The 25,821-nt window shown below is 41.7% G+C and overlaps 1 protein-coding gene across 4 annotated transcripts in view; it reads left to right on the top strand.

The window, feature by feature from the left end:
- The window catches only part of LOC128425802 (partitioning defective 3 homolog), a 343,569-nt gene that overhangs the window by 93,700 nt on the left and 224,048 nt on the right, over nucleotides 1-25,821 (top strand). For all 4 annotated transcript variants that reach the window (XM_053412630.1, XM_053412629.1, XM_053412628.1 and 1 more), the window contains exon 3: nucleotides 15,896-16,067. In XM_053412630.1, coding sequence (XP_053268605.1) covers nucleotides 15,896-16,067 — 172 coding nt within the window. The remainder of the gene's footprint in view (nucleotides 1-15,895; nucleotides 16,068-25,821) is intronic.

Genomic DNA, 25,821 nt, shown 5'->3' with positions numbered 1-25,821 from the left:
GGCAGTTGTGATCCAGATCAGCACCGGTGTGTTTTTGCGCCTAAAACAACTTCGCTCAAGGGGGCAACTCTGGGAACCTGGTCAAAACCAAAACTACTGGCGCCAGTACCACATAGCGATAATCCGGATAGGGCAGAGCCTTTGGAGATCAGAGTCCAGTGCCGCCATAGGAGCTTTTTCTCCTGGGACTCTTAAAATGTAGCAAAAACACCATCTTGAAACAGAATTCCTCACCAAGTCTTACTTCATTAAAAAAGGTTTCAGTAGGACTTTATTCACCTAATTACAAAGGTTGGGCCAGAGTCCACCAAGCCTTATGCTCAGCTTTCAGTCAAAATTAACAGCACTGTCTACCTCCCAATCATTAGGCTAACTAACAGTAGTCTCAATTCCCAGCCCAGTGTCTTAAATCCCCTTCCTGCCATAAGTGGCCATGTTTCTTTATTCTAATTGCATCCAGCCGTTTGGACCTGAATGGCTGTCTAGGTGTTAATTGGTTTGAAGGACCGCTAACATGAGACAAACAGGGGAAAGGTGAATTAGGACGGTGCATGTGGCCCATTAATAGCACGATGTGGCCTGGGTGCTGTCATGCCTTGTTTACAGGTGTTCTGGCTTATGTTCTCCATTAAGTTGCCCAGGAGAAAAAGATACAAACACCCACACACATCACAAATCACAGAAACACACATGCTCTTGTGGTATGCCTGATGCAATGATGTTCTTTTAATGACAGTAAATAAGTCATATTTTATATATTAAATTTGAACCAAAAGATATTATTGTTACTGTTTTTCACATTGAAGCTGGAATTGATTTTCTTTGGATTTTCCACAGACAGTTGGACATGGTAAAAAATACATTCATACCCACACGCTCTAAGTTAAGAGAAAATTATTTTTACTCACCCATGGTTTCCTGTGTCATCCTCCTGCACACAATTAATTCATAAAATTGTCTATAAAACATGAGTTGGGGCTGGAAACATGGTTACACTGCTCATGGAAAGCTCACGTCTGGCCACCTCTGCTCCTCTCTTACCGTCAAAGAATCATCTCAGCTGCCTTGCTGCATCCCACCGTGACCATTTAGATACAGGGCCAGGGAAATAATGCAGCTTAAATTGCCTGTTTAGATGAGTCTGACATTACGGAGATGCTGTTTGATGTCTGTTAGGAGGTATTATTATGGATAACATTTGAGCAGTGATCGCTGTTAGACAATCCAAATAGCACATTATCCTCGTTCTAAATCTTGGACATGTACGACTCCAAGTCTGGAGCTGAAATAAGAGGGAAACAAAAACAGGTCTGAAGCACAACTGAAGATCAACCCAGTTCAGTGCCTCTTAACTGACTCCTCCAACAAATCTAAATTGAACAACATTATCAGTGTTTGAAATACCAGCACCAAATACTATTCAAAAGCAAACGCTGGCATTTTCAGTGTCTGTTTAAACAGCTTTCTACGAATATTGTCATAAAGATTTATTTCCCAGAGCTCATTTTTTCTGTTGCCTCAACAAAGTACGAACAGGTTTTTACATGCGTTTAGAATTCCAAATGCTTCCCTGTGTCACAGGTGTCAGAGGCGGCTGTTTCCCTGCAGAGAAATCTGCTGATTTTGTTCCTTGAAACCCACAGCTTACACATCTTCTGAAGGGGGAGATTAGACTCTTGGGAGGCTTTTTGTTGCACCTCAAGTCACTGCTGCTTACCCCGTTTGCCAAGGGCTATTTTCTCCGCAGATCAGCTGTCCACCTGCTGGAAAAGCTGACATTCTGGCTCCAGCTGCATGCCCCACTTTCCAAAGGAGCCTTTGAGAATGGCTGAGGGTATTTGCAGCTGTGTACATCAGAGGGGAACCTGGATCTCCAGCTGGTGTTGGCATGGTGGGGCTACAGAGCAGGGCACTGTCCCTCTGGCCACAACACTGGCCCCTGTGTTTAGAAGGGATGGAGGGAGAATGAGCATCACTCTCTTTTTGTGTCAAGCTCATTCTTTGTATTTTCTGATAGTAAAGATCATAGTCTGATTTGATCATGAGAATTTTGGTTAGAATGAGATACTGTACTGTACATCTGTGCTATAATGCGAATGCAGCTGTTTACTGTAAAAACATATCCGAAGTATTATTGCAAAAAGGCTTGATTCATCAGATACTTATTTAAAAAATCTAAGAAAAAAATCAGGTGAGTCCTCTACGGACAGTGACCATAGTCTGAAGCACAAGACTTTAACTGGAACCCCTTAGTGTAATTTATGCTCAACGTTAGATACATATATGGAAACGGACTGAGTCTTCTATACATAGTCTGTGCTAATTTATTCTGTATTTGTGCAAGTCTTCTGAAAGCTTATGGATTCAAACAAAACAGATTAACCAGAACACTACCACCAGAAATCGTGGGGGGGGGGGGGCAGTGTAACCAATAGTTCAAGCAAGACGATCATAGAATAGGACTCCTGAATTTCCAAAATGGCGAGTTTAGACTTTGCTGATGTATTCAGAAACACTCCCCTTTAATGGTTTTATTGCTTAACAACCATGTCAAAGTAAAGGGTGCATGAATGTGGGCAGTGAAATAAGTCCCCTTTTCGTACATAATGGCAGCATAAACTAGCCTTTATTCTTATCTGTTCTTCTTTCAAGTACTTCCCCAAAACCCAACCTTGAATCCAAAACCAGTTTGGGATGACACACACTCTTCGTTACTGGTCCTTTACTCGGTGTCAGCAGCTCTCATTTATTTCTCCATATTCTGAGGATGAACTCTGCCACGAATGGTCGCTAAAATAAAAGTTAAACCCATTGAGACGGGCCTGATGACGATAAGTGGATTGAAATGTGAAGGAGATCTGCGCTGGTGGTTTGATATTCGAACAAGAAAAAGACAGACAGAGATAAACATTGTTATGTGTAGAGAGTGAACAGGGGCAAGAGCAAAAATATCATGAGGAGTAAGAGAGGAAGATGAAGCTTGGATAGACAAAGAGTAGAGAATATACATTTTGGAAAGAAGTGCACAGTCTTTCTTCTTCATCCCGAAAGTGGCTGACAGCATGATCTACCTGCTGATTTACATTCATACCACTGTGTGCGAGCAGACACAGGCTCTCTGCCATCTTGTGAATTGCAGATCTTTATTTTACCTCTCTATCTAGCTCTTTTTTTTATCTCCCTCTTCATCCCCAAGCTGAAAATCTCTTTGGTATTGCCCTTTGAGTTCTAGGCGAGCACGAACACTTGGATGTTTTTTTTCTTTTTCAGTATGCACCAAGTTGTGCCAAAGTTATAAGTTGTGTATCAGAGTGAGTTTTGCCTCCAGGCTGATAGCCCTAAGTTCGAGACTCATTGAATAGTTATGAGACTAAGTCTTGACAGCAATTATCCGATATGACCTTCCTGACAATGCTTGGATGAGTTGGGTAACTTCTTGTAATTATGGTTCCTTTTGATCTGTGCTCTTGACTGAATAAAACATTAAAACGTCACCAATAAATTATGACAGATCTGTGTTGCCAAAGTATTTGAACAGAGTTACTGCAAAGCACACGTTGACAGGTAGGAACCCATCTCAGAACAGGCCTCCGAGCACTGATACATAAGAGCAAACAAACATCAATGCAGTGCTACCTACACTGTAGACACGTTCAGTTAGGTACACAGTGTGTCTGTTGAGAGTTAATGCATTGCTTCAGTTTTCAGAGAAAAGAGGAGACGGCAGTTAACAGTCGCTGTGGTCTGCCCTGCGGCCTGGACTTGTCATCAACACTGTCAATTAAGTGCTTATTAAGAGGTGGAGCCGAATCGCCGACAGCTAACTACTCACTGCCAAGACCCTAAACTTGCCCTGTTCACCTCATTGCCCTGCACACCCCTGCAAACAACCCCCCCACCGACCTCCCTTACAATACCGGCCACTCAAACGCCATTTCAAGCTTGTTGGCTCAATTCCTAAATGTTAATAATCATACCTTTATCACTGAGATGATTTCTCCATCGAAAAACAACTACTTTTACAGCTATTTAAATTTGTTTTTAACGACAATGAGTTTTTGAAATTCAACATTAGATGTGTGTAATGAAAATGCTGCTCACTCCAGCCCTTTCTCGCCTTTCCCCACACTTCAAAACCTCTCATCCCCTTCAAACTCCTAGAATTGGCGAGCGCTGAGGGCCTCTGATTTGCCCCCTCCAGTCCTCAACCTCCAAACCAGATCAGCGCTGTGCCCGGCCCTGCACAGCTTCTCAAGGTTGGGCCAAGGAGAAACTGCAGAAAGGCATCTCCTGCCATCTGTTTTATTTGGAATGCGTGTTTGATCATGCAGCCAGGTAGACAAAGAAGAAAAGACCTACTCAGAGTAGATTTAGTCCCTCGTCTCACATCCGATTGTTCTAGCAAGTGTGAGCGACAGAAGGTGGCTTTTGCCTTGCACAGTTATGTTGGTTGTTTCTACTGTGGTCTGCTTGGGTACTGATGGATGCTTGAGAAAATGGCCCAACTCCCCCCCCAAACCACAGGGCTAGTAATAATACCCCATATCCTTGAACAATTACTCTTTCCCTGAATATCTTACAGACACAGAGTTTTCCTTTCTAACATAAATATTGTTCCTCCCTCAGCAGGAACTCTAATCATGGGAACCCTCTGGCCTCTATGCAATGTCACCTTCCCTCCTCAAGGTTGCAGATTCAAACTAACTAGTCCCCCCACATCCCGTTAACTAACTAGCCCACTAGGCTGTGACATCTCCATCTATCACAGCCCTAATAAGGGGTATCTTTAATTACACTCTCCACCCGTGGATCTGTATCTCTTTTCTCTCTCCCACTAACAGACTTGCATCCATCCATCCACTCCTAAAGCTCCCTCCCAGGGAAGGCTATAGCATGTCACTGTCCCAATGCTCGGGACTCAGTAAGTCGATCCAACAGGAAATCAATAGCAGGGACTAATGCTGAATAATTGAGGTTACGGGAGTTCAGCAGCACTCCCCAGACATGCACCCCACCCCATCATGTAACCGCCCATTATGCACAGGGTGGGACGCAATATGTCCTTGTGTCCCTTCTCTCACACCGTGTGTACAGATTCATTTGTTTGAGTCACTGATTGTTTTAATAGCGGAGAGCTCCGATTTGTTGCTTGCTCATAGCTGTACAGTTGTGGATGTATTGTTCTTTAATAAGAGGACTCATCTAGTGATTCATTCAGAATACACACACATGCCTAGACAGATCCTGTGACATCTCTCTCCCGCGTAAAACGCACTGTAGATTTGGAAAAACACACTCTGACAGGAATCTGAATGTAACATGAATCTATGCTTGTAAAACCTGATTTTCTTTTAAGGTTCCTTGACATCTATTTATGGGGGATATCACATCTCATAGTCACATTTCCTATTCATTGCCAGAGCTTGTAGAAATGGTAGGCTGACAGGAGAGAGTGCAGTTACTTGCAAGGTACGTGGAGAGTGGCATGCACTAGAGGGCACAAGCTGCCTTGCTAAGACACACATTTCTATTTGGAGAAGACAGAGAGGGTGAGTTAAGAGATGGACTTGTGTTCAACAGAACAGAGAGGAGTGAGGGACCTTCTGAAATGTGTCACCTTTGTAATAAAAGGCCAAAAAAATGAAACCCATTTACTCTTTTAATGTTTGATTCAAGGTCATGCCTGAGTGTGAACTGTACTGTCAGGTTGGCTTGCACAGTGCACACATAGCAAACACTGGTACACTGAGAGTAGAGCTGATTTTATGTGTCTGTGTTTTGTTTGACAGAGTTCATGTGTCAGCCAGAAGCTGCTGGTATTAGAGTATTATTTGGCAAACATGGTGCAGCTCTGTTTGTCTCTGTGAAAAGAGCCAGGCTGTAATGTAGTCACCTCTGATACACAGAAATAACTAAAAAGACCAAATGCAGGAAACCAGCTCTCACTAGCTTTCACTCCTCTGCACCTATGGCACCATAACAGATAAGCAAAGCCTCTGGTGATTTCGCTTTGTTACAGTTCTATCAAGTCAGCTTGTAACTTCTGGAAAGGTGCATGCACATCTCCAAGAGGCTTCTTTTATATTCCAGGATGTAAGTCTGCCTCCATGTGAAACTGACTGCAACACATCCTAACACACACTTCTCCACAGCCAAAACCTCAGTGCCATAGAGGCACTGAGCTCTGTGAAGTGATGCGCTTGGCCACAGCCACAGAAACAGCATGGGACAGCATTAGCTGCAGGAAAACACACCCAGTGTCTCAGTGGACCATGTCCTTGTTATTCAGTCTAAATCTCAGGTGCTGATTTTTCCTGCTGTCTTCAGACAGAACCGTCCTACGTCCTGCATGCCCTGCTTAAATGTCTGCAATCACTGATCTCCTCGTGCTTCAGTTCACCATGTAACTATACACACAACAACCAATCGTCTGGTGGTAAAAGGTCTGGGTCTATATAGTGCCTTTCTAGTCTTGATGACAACTTAAAATGTTTTACAGACTAGTTTTGCCATCCATTCAGTCACACACACACATTCATACACTGCAGTGTATTTTACATTGTCACTCCAGATTTATTGTGAAAGTTATGCACTATGTGAGACACAACTTCACACACAGACACACACAGTTGTGATGGTGTTTTGTCTGTCAGGATGCTCTTGTTAAGCACACGGCTGCAACTGCTCTCTTGTAATGAAGTGGATGTACATTTTATATCTCGCAGAGCAAGCCAGTCTGTTCCCTTATTGCCACAAATCCATTTCTTTGTTGTCTTCCCATGTTTTTCGGTGCGTTAGCTAGAGTGTCACTTCTCAAATTGTGTGTGCACACCCCCTACAGACACAGACATAACGACAACCATGCTCTCTCCCTGCTTCAGCTCCTCTCCTCTCCGTTTCCTCTCCCTCCAGGCTAAGGCCACTCAGGCCTGCAGATGGCAGATAATGACAGCACTGTCCCCACTGGCTAGTATGTGTGTTCTTGTGTATATGTGTCGAAGTGTGTGTTGTAGTTGTTGGCTCATCCTCTGCTCAGTTTAGTGCCAACTGAGGGGCGTTTGGCTCCACTTGGCCATCTCCTCGCTGGCTGACTGGGTGACTCGGTCAGTGGCTGGCCTGAACACTTCATTGACTCGCTGGTGTACTAGGTGCTAGACATTCGAGCTAACACACCAGCTTACGAACTGGATCACTGGGCGGCTGACTGGTTAAATAGCTTGGAATTCATTCACTAGCTCATTGGCTGACTGGCTGGTCGAATGTTATACTTACCAGATGATTAGTAGTCTTCCTGGGCACATAACAGGCTCATTGATAAGCTCACTGGTTTAGCAGCACAACAGACAATGTCAGCTGCTCAGTCGTAGGACCAGGAGAAATATAGTAACCACTCTGTGTTTGTGTGCGTGTGGCTTTGCCTCGTTGTGATATACTGACTGCAAGGGAAATTAGGAGACTTTACTAGTATTTTCAGCAGCTTTTTTCTTGCTTCATTTTTAGACTTTAGGAACATAACCCTTCAGTAAAACCCTTTCCCACTGGTCAAACTCCACTACTAATATCTCTGTTTAAGCAGTGGTCAAACATCGTTCAGTCTGCAGCTAGTTTAGAGAGACTGACGACAAATATATGAAGGTGAACTGATTTAACATGTTCACTGGCCTCCATGTTGCGTTCTTGTTTACTCATCCTGTTTTCCAGTGCGTTTGAAAAGAAAAGCAGAAATGACAACTGCAAAATTATTTGCAATAAGAAAGGATTCAACCGCCTTTTGTTTAACAGGTTTACCCGAGTTTGGGTAAAGGGTTTAAGACTGGTTTGTTGTGTTTTTGTGTTTCGTTACCAAACTGAAGTTAAAGGAGTATTGCAAAGCCTCTTGGTACAAGAATAATTATTTATTATTTTCATAAATAATAATACATGACATAATTAATGTATTACTAATGATCTGGATTTCATAAGTCAAACTGACTGAGGTTTTGTTTTGAGATTTATATACATTTCAAAGTAATTCTCTTTGCATATAAATCAGTCTGTGCATAACTATGGCCTCTGTTGTGGGTCCATGGCCCCGGATGAGCTGCTTGATCGCCCGGGGACGTCCCAGGTGACGGGGCAAAGGCCACCCTGGAGGGAGATGTAAGTCAACCTGCATCTCTCATGTCATATTCATATAAAATGTACTGGTTGGGAGTTTTTGCTTATATCTGGAAAAAAAACAAAAGGGTTAAAACAGGATTGTTTGGCAGACACTTAACTCTTCCCCTTGTTTATTGTAATAGCTTCAATTTAGATGAGAAATATAACATAAAATAGTTATTTAAAGTAGGACATTTTGATTCTGTGTCTATCTTTGTGTAGTTTGTCAAAAAAGTTCATGTTCATGATGTTTTTCATGCATACCTGCTTTTGGTGTTATCCTTTTCTCTTTGTCTTTTGAAAAATGCTCTGAGATAGATAATACTTACACAGTTAAGGTCGGCCTGCATGAGACAACAATCTTAAATCTTAAATTCTGGTTAATGATCGGATCTGGCCTTGTTACAGGTATGAAACAACGGATTTCCAATCCACCTTGACTTCAGAGGATGCATGGCCTTGTCGGGGATTCGGTCGTCGTTCTCTGTCTGCGCCACTCTATTTTCTGCCCCTCATTCCCTCCATCTCTTTCCACAGGGAGGCCTTAAATGTTTGAAGCTTTTCCTTTTTTCTTTTGGCCTGCTCTCTCTCTCTGTGCCAAGGTCCCTGAATGTGGAGTTTTTAATTACTCTCTCCTGGCTTTTTACATAACCAATGAAAGATTGAAGGGCACTTCCCTCTGAAAAGCACAGTTCGAATAGGGTTTTTTCTAATGCCATCACCTTGGGAGAGGAATACTAATACACAAACTGTGACTCTGTGCTTTTGTGTTTATTTGCAATTGGTGTGTGTGTGTTGATGCACTCATGACATGTATAGATATTTGTGTACGTTTGTATTTTTGAATTTGGCCCCAAGACAGAGAGTCGGCCGCTGTTTTGCATGTGAATCAAGACTATAGGGAGGAAAGGCATTATTACTTCGGGTGTGCAGTGTGGTGGAGGACGGGCCAGAGGAAGACAGTGGGAACCGGCAGCTTCATTGCATTCATTCAGTGCCTTTATTATTCTTTCAGGCTTTTTCCATCTTCTTTACTTTGTTGTATAGCTTTTTTGTGCATCTAAAAGTTCTGCTAAGTTACAAAGGCCAAAGTCTGCAGCAGAAGGAGAAAACTCTTCTCGTTTAAATTCCTGGCTTTTTTCCATGTTTGCCCCCAGAAAACATGTCATATTCCCACCTAACAACTAGTTTGGCTCAAATTGGTACGGCAGAACCAATGCCTTTGTTACCATGGCTACATTGGTGTTTATAGCTGATCAGGAAGCTCTGAATATGGGGTGTGACATTTCAGACACACGTACTAAGTGGTTGCAGAATCAAAGAATTGGCCTGGCAGATGCAATTTTTGAACCTAGTTGCTCAGCTGGTTGTGTCCCTTGTACTTCTCTTCAGCATTGCATGCACAGCTAGCATAGCACGCTAGCACCAAAGACAGCTATGTTGTGTATCGCAAGTGTAAAACTGTGAACTGTGATTGGTATGATGATTGCGCCAAGTATCAGACATGCGCACTCTCGAGCGTTAATGCAAGGCTCCACAATGGTGGAAAGCCTCCATAGGCCACCAATAATTCTGTTTAGAAAGAAAAATGCATAAAGGTTGGCAGTAAAATAAATACATGCATAAACAAGTGATTGGACTTGCCGCAATGTACATCAATTTTTTTTCTGTTCATCAAACCTAAAAGTACTACACGTCCTTCAAGGAACCTTGATTGATTATTTATTTAAGCCTCGGAAAACACATTGAGGAATAAGACCCTCATTTACAATGGTGCCGAGGGTACAATGAAGAGTTAATACATTAAGAAAAAATAAATAAATAACAAGAATTTAAGGTGAAGTCCATGTAACTCAATTTTTGAGTATATTTGTGAAAGCTGTGGCCAAATTAATCAAAAGTCAAAATAAATACCTTTCTATTCAGGGAGAATGGCATTGGATAATTCATATTATTACATTTAGAAATGTAGACATGTTGATGAAGCAAGATTAGTTCAGCATTATTTCATGTGTCTGCTCAGTTATAATTAGTGTCGAGGGATTGATGGTTATTTAGCCCATCAAGGTCATAAGATGCTCATCATGTTTCTTGCTTTCTTATGGACACCCACTCTAATTGCATTCATGAATATGTCATCATTTTTTACCTCCATTGCTCCCTCCTCTCCTCTTCTCATTCTTAAGTTGCCGACTGCAAAGGTCTTTTGTGTGCCTTCAACAGAAGTGTTATTATTTCCCATGGCTGGAGAGTGTTGAGTTGTACATATGACCACGGGTTATAAGATATTAATATACACAACAGAATGCGACAGGGGTGTAGTAGGGATTTTCCCTTCTGTCAGCACTGCATAGGTAGCGCTCGCGCAGGGTGCCCTGATGTGTGTGAATTCATTTCCTCCAACACAGGAGGAAATCTTCAAAGCCACGGACGAGAACCTGACCGAGTGGATTTTAAAGGGATGAGTTTCTAATCTGGTTGAACTTTGCTTGCTCTGTATATTTTCTCACTGCCGCTTCACCCATTCCTTCTTTAACACCCCTCCTACCTTGTGTTATTTTTGCTCCCAGCAGTGAATCTACGACGCGAGATGCTCTGCTTTCAAAAGTAAAATAAATGATGATTTGATGTTTTAGCGAGAACAGCAGCGTAAACCAATCTGAGGACTTGCGTTTGCTTGTTTGGAGATTATATTGCTTTAAGCCTGTCATCTCTCTGCTCGCCAGAGTAAGCCCACGCCATCCGACCACCCCACCCTCCTCCACTGCACTACACTTAACGAAAGGATGTATTCCATGTGTTGCAGCATCTTTACACATTACATTAGCTTTGTGGTGTGTGTCATCATTTCAGGTCTTGTCTTCGCAAGACTGTAGGGCATTTTTCCGTTGCATCAACCCCATGTGACAGCACCTAAAATATGCATATGTTTCTGGAGTGTAGCGAGGTGCCATCTGAGGGTTATCGGGAATGCTAGTGATGACAGGGCGGATGCTTCAAACCTATTCTCTGAATATATTAATGAGCGAGAAAAATACAGCACTAAGCACTTTGTTGGCTTACTCGACTGCGTGTGAGAAATAATGGACAGGAGGAAATTATTAAATATTGAATATATTGTGTAATAACTCTACAGTAAGAGGAGGAGGGTTAATCCGTTGTGATGAGAAAGTAAAGGTCACATTCTCGTGAACGTGTCATTTAAGGGAAATGAAAGCACCATGTATGCTGTCTCTACAGCAAATTGTGGGTCATAAGAGGGCTGTATTGAGTTGATCTGTCTGTATACACATAAATGATAAACAATCTTACTCTTTGATGAATGTGTTATGGATCCATTGCTGATAGATGGAGAGTGTTGACGGTAGTGATTAGATGGATGGATAGATGGCGTGAGTGTGAAAGAAGTATGGTGGCTCATGGCTATTACTCAAGAAGTTTAGAGCGCTTATTTGTTTTTGGTGGAGCAAGTGGCTTTCCCTCTTTCCACTGTCACTGTTGGACCTGTAATACCTTTGTGACCCTGGTGCCCTTGCCGTAAAATGATGTTAAATGATAGAGAGGAAATAAAATGTGACGGTATATGTGAAAGCCGGTGCATAATTTAACATAACTCATTCACTACACCTATTTATTCACTGATTATTCCTTCCTTGTTTCTCAAAACAAATAAAAGGTAGATTTAAAGAGTCAGCCAAGTAGAGGGCCTTGGAGTGAATTTAGCTCAATAAGCTTGGCATATCCGTCTATTCTTTAAATTATAATCTCTGTTCACTAGCCACGCACTGACTTTTAGCTTTTGGATGTAAAAGGAAAAGAAAAACTTCCAACAGACAAATGAATAAATAATCTCGTCTCTGAGGTTTGCTTTGTGCCGCAATAAATATTCACAGCAGGATGTAGCCTTGTGCGACTTTGGATTTGCTCTTTAATTGAAGGTGAGGATTGAGGGGACAGGTTTCCCGCGGGTTGACTCATGTCACCCGTCCCATCCACTCGGCTGTGAAAAAACTGTTGTGGCAGATATGGATTAGTGTCAGAGCGTCACAGTGCAGGTATTACTTGTCTCTGGTGGCACTGCCAGCGCTGCTCCATGACTGCTAATAACCTCTATTGTCTTGTGTTGTTGGAATGTTGCTTCACAAACGTTTGGTGGACGCTAGGGACGACTGTTTTGTAGCAGTGCCAATCCTAATGCCCGGGCCTCCTTGCAGATCAGAGGTTCTGAAAGTGGATGGGTGTGTTTGGTGGAGGGGTGGAGGGGTTGAGGAGGGGGGGAGCAGGGAGGTTGTCAAAACATCTCCTCATTCCCTCCTCAGCTTCTTCCTAGCCTCCTCTTCTTCTACCACACCCTTGCTGCCAAAAGCCAGAAACAGATCAAAGGGGGGCAACATGAAAGGAATCCCTGAGATTCTGTTTTTTCGGTGCTCTGTCTCCCCACTCTCTCCGTTACAGATATGGAAATGCTGAATCCAAAATACCGCCTGTACCTAGGCTGCAAAGTATACCCTGCTTCATCTGACTTTCTCTCTCTATTTTCCTTTTTCTTCTTCTCCTCCGCCTCGTCTCACCCCTTCATCATCATGTCTCTCCATCCTCTGCTCTTGCCTCTATCCAGCAGCCCTCAGGCTTCCAGGTAGATAGCAGTTGACTGGCAGCTGCTGTGACAGTCAGTGGAACTGGCTGAGAGTGGATGAGTGTCAGCCTTGCTCCAGGGGCTTAAGGCAGCAGCAATGTTGTAGCTCTCTGCTGGAGAGAGAAAGGCCCATGAAATAAGACTCAGTCGGTTCTTCTCTTCCCCTCGCTTCTCTCAACTGAAGCAGGTAGGAGCTAAATAGGTTTTTCAAATTGCCAGAGTTTATCCTGAGACTGGAAACTCACACTCTGTAACTCACATCTTGTCATGCGTGCCTTCCCTCCCTGATTTCTCTTTTTCTACCTTTAGTTAGGATGTATTTTTTTGTTTTATTGCAGGTTGTATTATCGTGTTATACAGCGGCTCTTTAAAATAATATTTTATTGGTTCCCTCCTGTCATGCTACTTGAAAATTTGCCATGCCGTTCCCGACTGTGCATCACAAAAAAACCTTTTCTTCCCTTTGAAAAACTTCTGAATCCAACTTGACGCCCGCTGTACAGCAGCCACAGGGGGAATGTGTGAGTATAAAAAAATGGAAACGTGAAATCGTCTCAGTTCTAAGTGGCTGTGACCAATTCCCAGATGGAGGGGAAGCGTTTTTATGATGGGTTTCGCTGTGTTGCCTCTTGAGCTCTGTCCCGTCAACAGCAAGGATTGCGTCAGTTTTCCCTCCAGCCAAGTTTGCCCACTTCTCAATCGCTCTGTCAGAGGACAGGATGGCGAAGCAAAGAACTCAGAGAGGGAAAACAAATTGAAGAGTCTACATGGGGTGCTTCTCAGAATCTAAATAGATGCATAAGTGTGTGAATCAAAGCAGAATGTTTGTCGTTTTCAATTAATTCTTCCATCTGTGTTTGTTTATTCATGTCATAGTCCAAACAATTGTTTTAAAGCTATTCTGACACTTTTTAAGATAGTAATTCAGTCAGCATTATAACTGGATCTAGTAAATAAACACACTTGTTTAGATTCCAGAAACTAAGAAACTTTTAAGTTTTGGTTGGTGGAAATATTCACTTCAGTGAAATGTAAATATAAATCGCATCAGTCCTAAATATTTTATGTAAAATTATGAAATACAGTAACATCAATAGCTGTAAAAAAATACTTTCAAATATATTTTAAGTTCAGCTGCACATTAATATTTTATTGAAAACTTTGATTGTGGATTAATTGAACCTGCATGTCATGTAAACCTTATGATCGTCCTCGTTTCTGTTTGATTTTACAAGTTAGATGACTAATGGGTAGTTTGATGTCTCAGCTCTTCAGCTTACAAGAAAGGTTTTATGAACAGTGGGAACTTTCCATGGCTCTTTGGGTTTAGGAGATGAACAAGCACTTTGAGGATCCCATAAATATTGAATGCAGGGTAAATGGAGGCCCATTTGATTATGAAATGGTGGGTGTGTGGATGAGTTTAGCTGTACACGTTAGATACCCACTGAGTGCTCTGGAGTCTGGTGAAAGGGTGCATTGCATTGCAAAGTGGACCTAATTAGAGGAATTTGGAACGTATTTGAAAATGAATCACACTTCACCGCGACACCAACAACTGTATTCACCACTTCTCTAAATGGGCAGCTTGGCAGGCAGAGGGATTGTCAGGTTTCTAATACTCCCACCAATATATTTGAATGGGAGGCCTGATTACTCTGTCACAATGATTCATTGGCTCGCACTCACACTTGGGCAGGTTAAATCCCTCTGGGTTCTACCGTTCTCTCTCTTATGTGTTCATAGCACAGATTTAGCATTAAAAACATCTTGCCTGATCTTTATATCAAAACCTTCTTATTTTGTTGAACCAGATATCTCTTCTTTCTGATTGCCTTTCAGCTACACTGAACACATTTTTGATAAACCCCTACAACCTGAGGAACATAATTTCAAGATCGGAAATGAACATGATTAGAGGGAAATGTGTGAAGTGCTCAATGATATGGGTGCGTCTCAGAGATGGCATTTGGATGTGAGGAAAGATGTTAGGAAAATAAATGTCTGCTTTAATTGTGCAAGGCTGGCGAGAGAGATGTCCCAGTAAATTACGGCAACAGTAAACAACATAGGGACACTCAAAAAAGGCATGAATTCAGATACAGATACACAGACACATACACACATAGGCGTTATCCCTTGCATATGAATACAAAATCAAAAAGGAGAAGAGGGGCTTCTAAACTTGTTTATATGCAGATTTCCCTGTGTTGGGGTGATGAAAAATAGCAAATACATGGAAAAGCACTTGTGCTATTTTTACCCTCAGACAAATACAATGCCGGATACAAAAAGCTGTTTGCTCCCATTGGCAACTAACGCTTTCTTTGTTAGTTGCTCTCTCCACATCCATGGCCTTCCATTAAATAGATTTGCAGGTAGCACAAAGACCTAAAAAGGCACTCATCTCAAGTCGGTAATATACATACTATTGTTCTGTATAGCATGGTGATGATCAGGCTGCTGCTGTATGATTGCTCTGTTTGGAAGGAATAAGAGGTTAATCTTCTTGTGAGGGGTTTAGTAACAGGTTGTGTTGCCAATGAAAACTGTGTGTGCGTGTGTATGTGTTTGTGTCTCAGTCCAGGAGCCTAAGAAAAAGCCTTGACTCGTATGTAGTAAATCAGGATTGGCTGATCTAATTTACTCTACCCTGGTGAAAGAGGAAACGCAGTGTAGTGTTTCTAATACACCATTATCCAGACTGCTGTCTCTCTCCCTCTCCCTCACATGAAGGGGGTGAGTTGGGTGTAGTGATGAGCAATGTGTGTGTAAGACTGATAATTATGGGATTTCTTTCGGGAGTTCTCCCTATCTTGCCTTAGAAACATGGCAACGTATCACCTTTGTGGAAATTAAGCTGTGTACGCGCTGAAGGAGCCAAACCTGGCAACCCAGAATGTCCTACACTACATCACTGCAGGCTTAAATCATGATTGAGGGACTTGGCCGATATACTTTGTGCAACATTACCCTAATGTGAAAATACAGTATAAACAGAATGAACACCCATTCATGTACTGTATGTGCATACACAATCCTAAAATTAGAAAACTAAATATGTCATATTTCATTCTGTCTTAATCCCCCTATAACGCTTGTTATTTCTTCTCTCTCCAGCTCGTTGCTGTGTATGAAGAACAGGATCCTCATAATGGAGGTGACGGTACCAGCGCCAGCTCTACAGGAACACAGAGTCCAGAGCCCTACAGTGACATCAGTTCGGTATCTGCCTTCCAGCCCTACCAGACCAACAGTGAGATCGAGGTCACTCAGTCTGCCCTGCGATCCAGTAAGTCCAGTAATTATGTCAAAGCCAATGGTTGGCTAACAAGTGAATGTTCCATAATTTACGCCTTTCTGCTGTCGTATTTGAGGTTACATCTATTTGTGCGAAAACAGATATTTATCTGGCCTAGGCTAACTATAGGAAATGGATGGAAAACTATTACTGTAGCTCGGTAAAACTCACCAGTAAATGCACATGGACAGTGAGTGTTGAATTCGGCTTAAGTGAAGCTTTTTTCTGTGGATTATGTGATTTGATACTTTCACAATATTTATATATCACCTAGATCTGCTTTATACACAAAACACTCATGGACATCTCCCTTCCTACTATCATCATTGTGGTATTATTAAATATTATAACTAACAACTCACTTATTGAGCTGTTTGAGGTCATATTAGAGTTGATAAACTAAATTAACTGTTGGAAAAGAATCATTAAAATCACACTGCACTGTGCTTTAAAAAAAAAAATCAATTCCATTACCTGGAAATCACAACAGAAAGATTGAATAGTGTGAGATATGAAAGACATTTAAAAGCTAACCTTTTCTGGGAAAGTCAAGCTTAACTGACTCTTATTGATGAAAATAAATATTAAAAGATCATAGGTGCTGCAAAATATTTGCCAAAGCCGCAGTAAAGTTTAATTATTCTTTTGAATCTCCCAGGCTGTCATAATGTTGGATTGAAGACTGAGGGATTAGAGGTTATCAAAACATGTCTACTAAATTTATGTACTTGAGTCATGGGGCATTTTTTATGAGCTTTGGTTTGTGTGAAACTGGACAGTGTGACTGAAACAATATCAACAAACTTTTCCTACTTGACAACTTATAGGCCACTATTGGTTTCAGTTAACATGCTTCAGTAATATTGTGCGTGAGTTGAGTGTCTGTCAAGGCTGTGCAGTGTGTCCAGGGAATGGCAGCATACTGACTTAGACAGACAGGTAGAAACTGAGACAATGGAAGCAATTGAGGCACAGTTGGATACCCAGTCATGCATGAAGAAGAGCACACATGCCAGAGCAAGTGGGAGACTCACACATGGCACACACAAGTCGGTGACTCAGATGATGCTCATGTCGGCATATTCACGTCCCATGAAGGGGAACCAGTGATCTGACGCAGAGCCGTCTTTAACTGTAACAGACATCCAAGACATTTAAAGCCAGGACTTACAGATGAGCATGGACTCACCCACATGCACTTGATTGAAGAGTTGAGTTCACTCTCCTGGTTTAACTCTCCTGTCAACCTAGATATGTTCGATGTTTCAAGAACGCAGGTTTGTTAGAAACCATCCGACCTGCTGTACAGTTGAAACATGGACCTGCTTTCTGAAGGAGACACAATAAGTTGGTGTCTTTTTATCCCCTCCTCCAATAAAGCTTATCCAGTACTGATCTATAGCTTCTAAGACTGTTCATATGTAGTGTATGGATTTCAATTAAACATCCTTCCATTGAAAAACAACTGGATTTAAGGTTGTGCGGGAAAAGTTTTTAAAGGTCCCTGAACAAGGCAATATTCCTGTTTCAATCCCAATTCAGCATATACCCTAAAACCCATGGCTGCTTGGTTTTTGGGGAGCAAACTTTGAGGGATACATAATTAATGATGGGGGCTGGGGCTTCTCCCTCAGAAAAAAATAATCCTGCTTTTTTGCAACACCTAACCTCGTTAAATTCTAACAACTGCAACAAATCGCAAACAGCTTGGATGAATTAAATGGCCACACACCTTTGCTTATTTTATACCCAGGTTGTTGTGGTAGCTCTTAATATCATAACTTCAGAAGCAAATGATTTTAACCTACATCTTCTCAAAAAACGTTTTAGTTTTTATTGATTGCTTGCAACATATCTTCTGACACAACAATACCTGAATAACACTAATAACCAATGGTACTGAGATAAATGCCACCAATGGAGGATGATGAGTTGATTTTCAAATTTGTAGAAGCAGTTCTAGCATCATACTACTGGTTGAATAACCAAGCCTGGAGCAAAGTTATTCAGAAAATTGTTGAATGTGTGTGTATGCAGGATACATATATTTCATTATGGAGTGGCTTTGAGTGGATTAATAGCCAAAGCATGATGGGTCAGTCTTTGGTTGGGCTGAATCAAAGGATGTTCCAAAAACTGTGCAAATTTTCTTTTTAATTATTTGTTTTATTAAGTTGCTGAACAAAGAAAACGACATACTTTCCCTCTAATTGCACAATAAGGATATATTTGCTCTTCTTGCTTCATTGCTCTGGTGCCTATGCTCACACCCTATATCTTAGCAGGTCTATCCATAAACAGAGTTAATGCACCATTTTGGGTAGGGATGCACCGATATGGAAATTCTTGGCCGATACCGATATTTAAAATAACAATCTGGCCGATACCGATATTTGTATATTTTCTTTTTGTTATTATTCATTCACCTTTTTGTGCCAGAAAAATAATTAAATCATTATTTAAAAATCACTATTTAAAAAAATGTCAGCCCTTCATCACTCTTATCTTTTAATGAGCACAAATTGAATCAGATTTATGAAACAATCTTTGATTTAACTAAACTTTATTTAACAGAGACATATTATGCCCATTTTACCGCAAGTTGAAATGGTTCCTTGGGATCTTAATGAAATGTCTGTAACATATTTTGGTCAAAATACCACAAGGATAATTTAAAACAGCACCTTTTTACCCTGTCTAAAACAGCCCTGTTAAAGTATCATTATAGAGAACGCTCTTCTCATTGATTTACGGTAGCAGTATTGCCCGTTTATTAGATGTGTTACGGCTTCTGTGTGTATGACGTATGTTGTCAATTCCCTTGTTACCTGTGCATGAGACGGTTGAATAGAGCCGGTGCAAATGAGAATAAAGTACTTAAACAGACGCTACGCTCATACTTTTTACACCAAGTTACACTGCGTGAGTCAAGATAAATTAACAAGCCCTCCTCAGTTTTACCTGTTTTTAGTGTCGGGCAGAAATCACATCGCGTCAACACCCACCGTGGCCCATCGCGATGCTTGTTTTAATTAAACAGTCGGATTCCCCTGGTCCGCACCAGTTCTCAGTCAGCTGATAGGCGCCAGCCGAGGCGCACCCCGCGCGAACAGAGGGTTCCCCCAGTGGTCGCCGTAGCTGAGGTGATCCGCGAGAAGGGCCCGACACGCGTCCAGAGTGGCCGCCGCTGACCGCGTACCCGGTCCCCTCCAACGGCCCGCCTTCCGCGCCGGCGATGGACACCACCCCACGGTCAAAGAGAAAGAAAGCCCCCGCACCAGTGACGCCGTGAGGTGCCACCGGATGAGGACCTCCCGGTGCCGCACACTGAGCCTCCGGCGGCGCGGAGAGGAGGGCGACGGAGCGACTATTCCCCCAGCCACGGCACGTGCCCAGCGGTTTTACAACAAATATGAATATCGGCCAATGATATCGGTGAAAGTCAAGTTTATTACCGATAAGCCGATATCAGTAAACGAGGCGAATATCGGCCGCTACCGATGTTTGGCCGATAAATCGGTGCATCCCTAATTTTGGGCAATCTCTCCCATCTTCTTTTTTTTTCTTTTGAACCTTAGATTAAGGTTAAAAGTGCTTATAGGTGCTTAATTATCTTTGGTTCAGTTTTTTTTTTAAATGGCATGAGTGTTATGCCACTGGTCATTTCCATTCTGATGCCACAAGGGACTGTTACGAAAGCTCTGTCTTACCTACCCACACAAATACATGTATAAAGGCGTTCTTCTGGTTTCGTTCTTCTAAATCTTCCGTTCTTTCTGCCGGTATTATGTGGCATGAAACCAGAAATGCGACTCCGGAAAGGATGAAGTTAGCAGACCAATCACATCCCTTGGAAGGGCTCTAGTGCTTGTGGGCCCGTGAAAACGCAGAAGCATGCGCCGGCCTTAAGCCTCCTCCTTACATGGCCTTTAAATTGCACGTCTTGCATTCAAGAAATACAATACTGCCATGGTGATAGGTTTATCTTTAGCAATTAGCATAGTGACAGTGGAGAAGAAAGGTGGGAATGAGAAGCTGTGGTCTGGACCTGATTAAGGCGGTCAGACAGATAAGGACAATGATTTTTCAGTTTTGTGGTAGTTTACATAAGAGCAGTATTTCCAACAAGATAAATATGAGATGCATTGTTTGTCACCTGGAGATAATGTACAATGCACATTGACTTTTACCCACTCACGTCCCTATTTCAACTCCAAAGATAACTTCAAAGTTTTATATGTGCGTATTGAATACAACTTTTAGGAGACGGAGAGACAGCCAGTCATTAAGACAGGACAGACTGACTGGCATCACATATACATGGACAGGGAGATGATGGTCCATCTAGACATGCAGATGAGCAAATTACTGGCAGGTATATTATATATCAGACATCAAAGTGTAGCAGCGGCGCCATTGGCAGCTGTGCTCTGCGGCCGGATAGTTATGGCTATTTAAAATCATCATCTTTTAGAGCCATATTGATTGTTTTTTCTCCTCCTACAAGTCCCAAAGTCCCAAACTCTCCTTCCCGTTATCAGTCCTATCCTCCATCCCTCCCTTACCTCTGCCTTAGGAAACCATTTAAGATTTCCATGCTAACATGTGCTGTGCAGGTCAAACTGCTAATAATTGGTTTCGAGATGAGATGTAAATTACAATAATGAATGTAATTTTCCCGTAATTACGCAGACGCCAGAGCTGCCTCTGTCTCTACTCACCACTAAATTTGTATCTTTCAGAAGTACGAGAAAATGTCTGAAACTTTACATTACTTCGGATCTTAATTGTGCTTGTAATATGTTTCTCAAAGAGTTTTACTGAGATACTTCTTTGTGAACCAGTAGTTGACTTTGTATTACTGGCAGTAAGTATTTTAGGTCCATACATTTGGTCCTGGGTGACAGAAAAGGTGCAGCAAGTCGGCTGGCCTTTTAATACCTCATTATGGCTCAGATTAATGCAATCAAATATTAGAGGGCAGATCTGATAACCGAGATCACTAAACTTTCCTGCCTCTCCAACCCATGGACAAATAGAAAGGCAGAAATGTAGAGGGTACTCTGGTGTTAATGTGAAAATCAACCCTCATCACCAGTGTCTTATACTCAGTGCTGAGGTCACAATATATGATCAGAGTTCACAGCCTTAAGGGACCACTTTCTATTGCACGATCCTGTCTAGAGGACTGAATCTATGCGGTTAATATGTGACTTTCAATGATGTGGCATGGACCTGATTAAGGATCAGTGTGAAATACCTCGAACACACACTTACATGTGTGAATAGGGTATTCAATGGATGATAAACACTGCTTCGGGCTTTGCCTCTTCCACAGGCATCTCGAGCTTCAGAGATTACTACTCTTAGTGATTGTTCCTTGATTGTGAGGATTTTTATCATTGGGTTTTTATAGAGGCTCAATTGCAGTTGCTCAAGAAACACAATCAGTAAATGGGAGAGGCCTAAGTGCTATCGACAGGTCAAAACTTCACTGATATCGATGTGGACCGGCTTCGAAACATGAGCAGAAGATCACAGTAATTGCAGTGATAGTTTTTATGATTGACCCCTGCTGCTGTACAGATCAAAACGAGAACACCTTTGGATAACTTGTCATTTTGCCTTTTCCAATGTGACCACCTTTCAAAGTTTCAACACCAGACAACAAAATTATATCTTCTAGTGTTTCTGTCCCTTAAGTCGACCAATCTGATGACGAATTGTCCATTCTTCCACAAACCTGCTCCTGTGGTCCTTGAATCTCCGCTCCCTTGGTCATTGAAGCTCTGCAGTGACCGGGTTGCTGGGAGGCCATTAGAGAGATTGCCTGTGGGGGGGGAGTGTGGACACCTTCGAAGAGGAGGGCCTTCATCTAATCAATTTGGCTTAGTGGTCTGCCACTGAGCGGGTTCCCTGCAGTCAGCCAAGGCCATATAAAAGTCACTACAGCGGACGAGATGCACAGTGACATTGCCAACACAGGATATAAGTGCACATTGTTCACAGTAACCAACATTTAAGGTAGAGTGATTGTACAATGTTGCACAAAAACTGCTCAAATAAGACATTTGTTTTCATTTGGACTTGTTCTTGGACGGTGTACGAATCAGTCGCTCAGCATTTTTGTCTTTTTAAGAGCTCTACCTCAGATTGATTTACAGCGTAAGAAGTGGACCACCCCTCCATTGTGGGGTCTTCAGTGGGATTGGGTGAATTCTGTCTGTGAAGTCTGTGATTGCCCATTATAGATAAAATGCCAGGTTTAGGTTTGGAACCACAAGCAGCTATATGTCTGATATCAGGCACTGCTCCTTATCTGTCTCATCTGCCCTCTCTCTGTCTAACTGTCTGGTCCAAAACTACCTCTTTAATCTCTCACTTCAGTGCTGAGCCGGTGACATAGTAGCTTCAAAGAGCATAGATATCGCTAGAATCTTAGAGTTGATAGCGGTGGGGGTGAACATCTGATTGGTCCTGTCTGACGGTTAACCACTCCGTCACCAGGTAAGTTCTTAGAAGCTTGCTGTTAATCTATAAATCGATTCATTATTTGATCATGGGACAAGGCCAGGCACGAATTATTGTAAATATTATGAACTGATGTATCAGCATTCAACTTTGTTGAGTCTATAGCCCTGTTTTTATCTAGTATTAATGTTAACTTAGATGACTTGATCTCAACTGGACAGCTCTAAATCTAGATTGATTTGGATTGGATCAATCAATTCCCTGCTCTATATACAAATAAGAACATATGCCGGTTTAGTTTATTATAACCAGCAGGAGGCAACAGTGCTTTTCCTGTGTTTTATCTGATGGAAAATCGAAAGAAATCAAAACTAAGCAGCCTGGGTCTATTGCGTGTTCTAGGCACACCAATGATGTTTTACACAGTTGTAATACATCTCCTTGGGCTTTTCAAAATTAGTACAAATGAGAACATACTTCCACCTATGCAGACGACCGTACTTGAAATATACAACTCACACTTCTAAATGAAAATGTCCCTTTGTGGGCCAGACAATCTACCAACGTGAACGGAATGATACGATCTCAATGAATCTTGGGTGCATTGAAATCCATTTTTCAAGCTGTCAACTTGTGATGAGATCACCCAAGGTATCCTCAAGCCGTTTAGTTTTAGTCAAGCACACAATAGACTGTTAATTATCATTTGCCCAAATACAGAGATATTACACAATACTCCCATGCAGGAATACCACTCAAATTTCTGCAAATGGCCCCTCGCTTTGTTCTTGAAAATCTATGGTATGATGATTTCTATGAATTAACTTTGAAAGGGTCACAGAAATGTAATGATACTCTGAACCTTTTGATTCCCTCAGGGACTTCAAAACAAAAACAACAAAACTAGCAGTGAGGTACTTGCACCCTCACCTGCCTCTGTAAAGCGGGTTTCTACAAAGACAAAACTGTAGAGGAGAAAAATAATGAACAAAACATCCTCCATTTCATGCTGAGTTTTATCAGAACAGACATTAGGATAACTAAGACATTTTTCGGATGGTGTTCTTAGGTTTTCTATTTGTTTATTTTTCTTTCTCTCTTTTAGTTTTGGCTTTGTGCACTGGTGAGGAAATAGCATTTTATTTAGGGCTCTGCTTCTGCATTGCCACGACAATATCCAGCATCATGGAACACTTGTCATGACAGGTTTATCTCCTCAGCTAACAATGAGCTAGACTGGAACAATTATTTTGCTGTGATTCAAAAATCAAATTAAAAAGTTCACAGTTATGTATTATATCTTCTCCAGTAATTCATTCATTAGTGTTAAAAAGGCCTATGTAAGCAAGGCCCTGTGTTCTTTTTTACCTGTAAATATGAATAAAACATATTATCAAGCAGGAATCCTGATTATTACCAATATAAATATAGACGATGAGATTGAATGAAAGACATGTATTGTGAATTACAGATCAAGACTTAGACAGCTAACATACTCTGTGTGGCTACCTCATAGAGGATCTTCATCCATATACTCAACCCTTATTCATCAACAAACCACAGCCACTCCAATCGTGCATAACACCTCTCAAAGTAGCTACGGAGTTGAGTATGCACTCGGAAAAGAGAACGTTGAGATAGCAAGCTCATCATTAGCAAGCTGAAAGCACTTTTAAACCCCACAGGTCCCCCACGAGAGTGTGAACTGCCTTCCTCTACCTGACTTAGTGTAGAGGCTATTAGTTATGTCAACTTTTAATCATACTCCTGCTTGTAGAGGGGGAGGGAGGCAGGGGTGCCCTGGGTGGGTCTTTAAACTGCTGAGGAGTGGGCGTTCATTTTGCAGTCACTGGGAATATCAGTCATAAAAACACTCATACTGTTGTAATATCATACTGGCTTATTATGGCTAATTGTTACAACCGCCAGCACTGTTTAAAGGTGAAGACAGTGTTTTGGTAATGAGGTGTGAAGTGCTTGGAGTGGTCAAAGTCTCCACTCAGCACCACTGGGAGTGTGCTACCAGTACTATTCCTATTATTACATCTGCCAGGATCCCAATAAAGCTGGAGCTTGACAGCTGTATCATGTGGCGTGTGTGTGTGTGTGTGTGTGTGTGTGTGTGTGTGTGTGTGTGTGTGTGTGTGTGTGTGTGTGTGCGCGTGCATGTGTGTGTGATGACTGCTTTATTACTTCCTGAGTTGGACTGAGATCAGTTTTTTGGGTCACTTGTGTAACACTTAAAGCAACACAGGAGCACCGAGGTCCTGATTGAGAAATAAAGTCGTTTACACTCTCTGACATGAAGACACAGACTCGAATGATGACTTTCTATAACCCCATGACAGGGAGCATGGGAGGAAAGCCAAAGTTTGTTTGCACTGACTCTCTGGTCATCTCAGTTCCACAGACACATGGCAGAAAGACATTAAGCAGAATTATGTGTCTGCCTGTTCAGTCTAGAATATGGCGTCTTTGTCGACGTCTGACTTATCACTGGACTCTTAAGGTTAACCACTATGTAAACATCACATATTTATGTCATGTTTGAAGACATCCTGTTCACAGTGGCATTTCTCTCAGCGATAAGTTAGGGGATGAGACTTTCCAGACACAGGATGTGTTAGCAGGAAATGTGATTGCATAGGTGACGAATCCTCAAACTTGTTTTGTCTTGTTTTTGACAGAGACTAAGAATAGGTGTTCACACGTTTTCTGACTTGTTATCACAAACATATCACAAAGATCCTCTTGTCAAGTTACAAATAATGCCTCCAAATTAATCTTGACACGAACAATGTACAAATTGGTTTACTCTGTTTATATCTCACTTGCTAATATTATTGAAGGAGTTGATTGTTCACTAAAGGCTTCTCTGAAGTTGATTTATTAATTTAATCTCAGAGGACCATTGAACCTACATTTCTCAGAATTTGATACTACAAATCTTTCTGCTTTCTTTTCAGTCTTCCTTCATCGAGGCAAAGAAGAAAACCAAAAGAAACGTGCTGTAGTTTCAATCAGCAGTTTATTGATATTCTTGTTTCAGTAACAGATTTGCTCACACAAAAACTGAATGTCAGAATGTATCACTGTTACTGAATGTTTGGTTCATATGCAAGTGTTTCTTAACAAAAATGCAAAACAATTAGACAAAACAAAAATAAGAGATAAGAAAAATATGTTAGGCTTTAACTGATAATGCATCACTCTAGCACTGATGTTAATTACAATGATTATACCTCAGAATAATTAGCATAATTGCTCAAGCTCT

The sequence above is a fragment of the Pleuronectes platessa genome, chromosome 20 (genome assembly GCF_947347685.1).
Source record: "Pleuronectes platessa chromosome 20, fPlePla1.1, whole genome shotgun sequence".
Classification (NCBI taxonomy): Eukaryota; Metazoa; Chordata; class Actinopteri; order Pleuronectiformes; family Pleuronectidae; genus Pleuronectes; species Pleuronectes platessa.
This window is presented reverse-complemented; position numbering and strand designations above follow the sequence as displayed.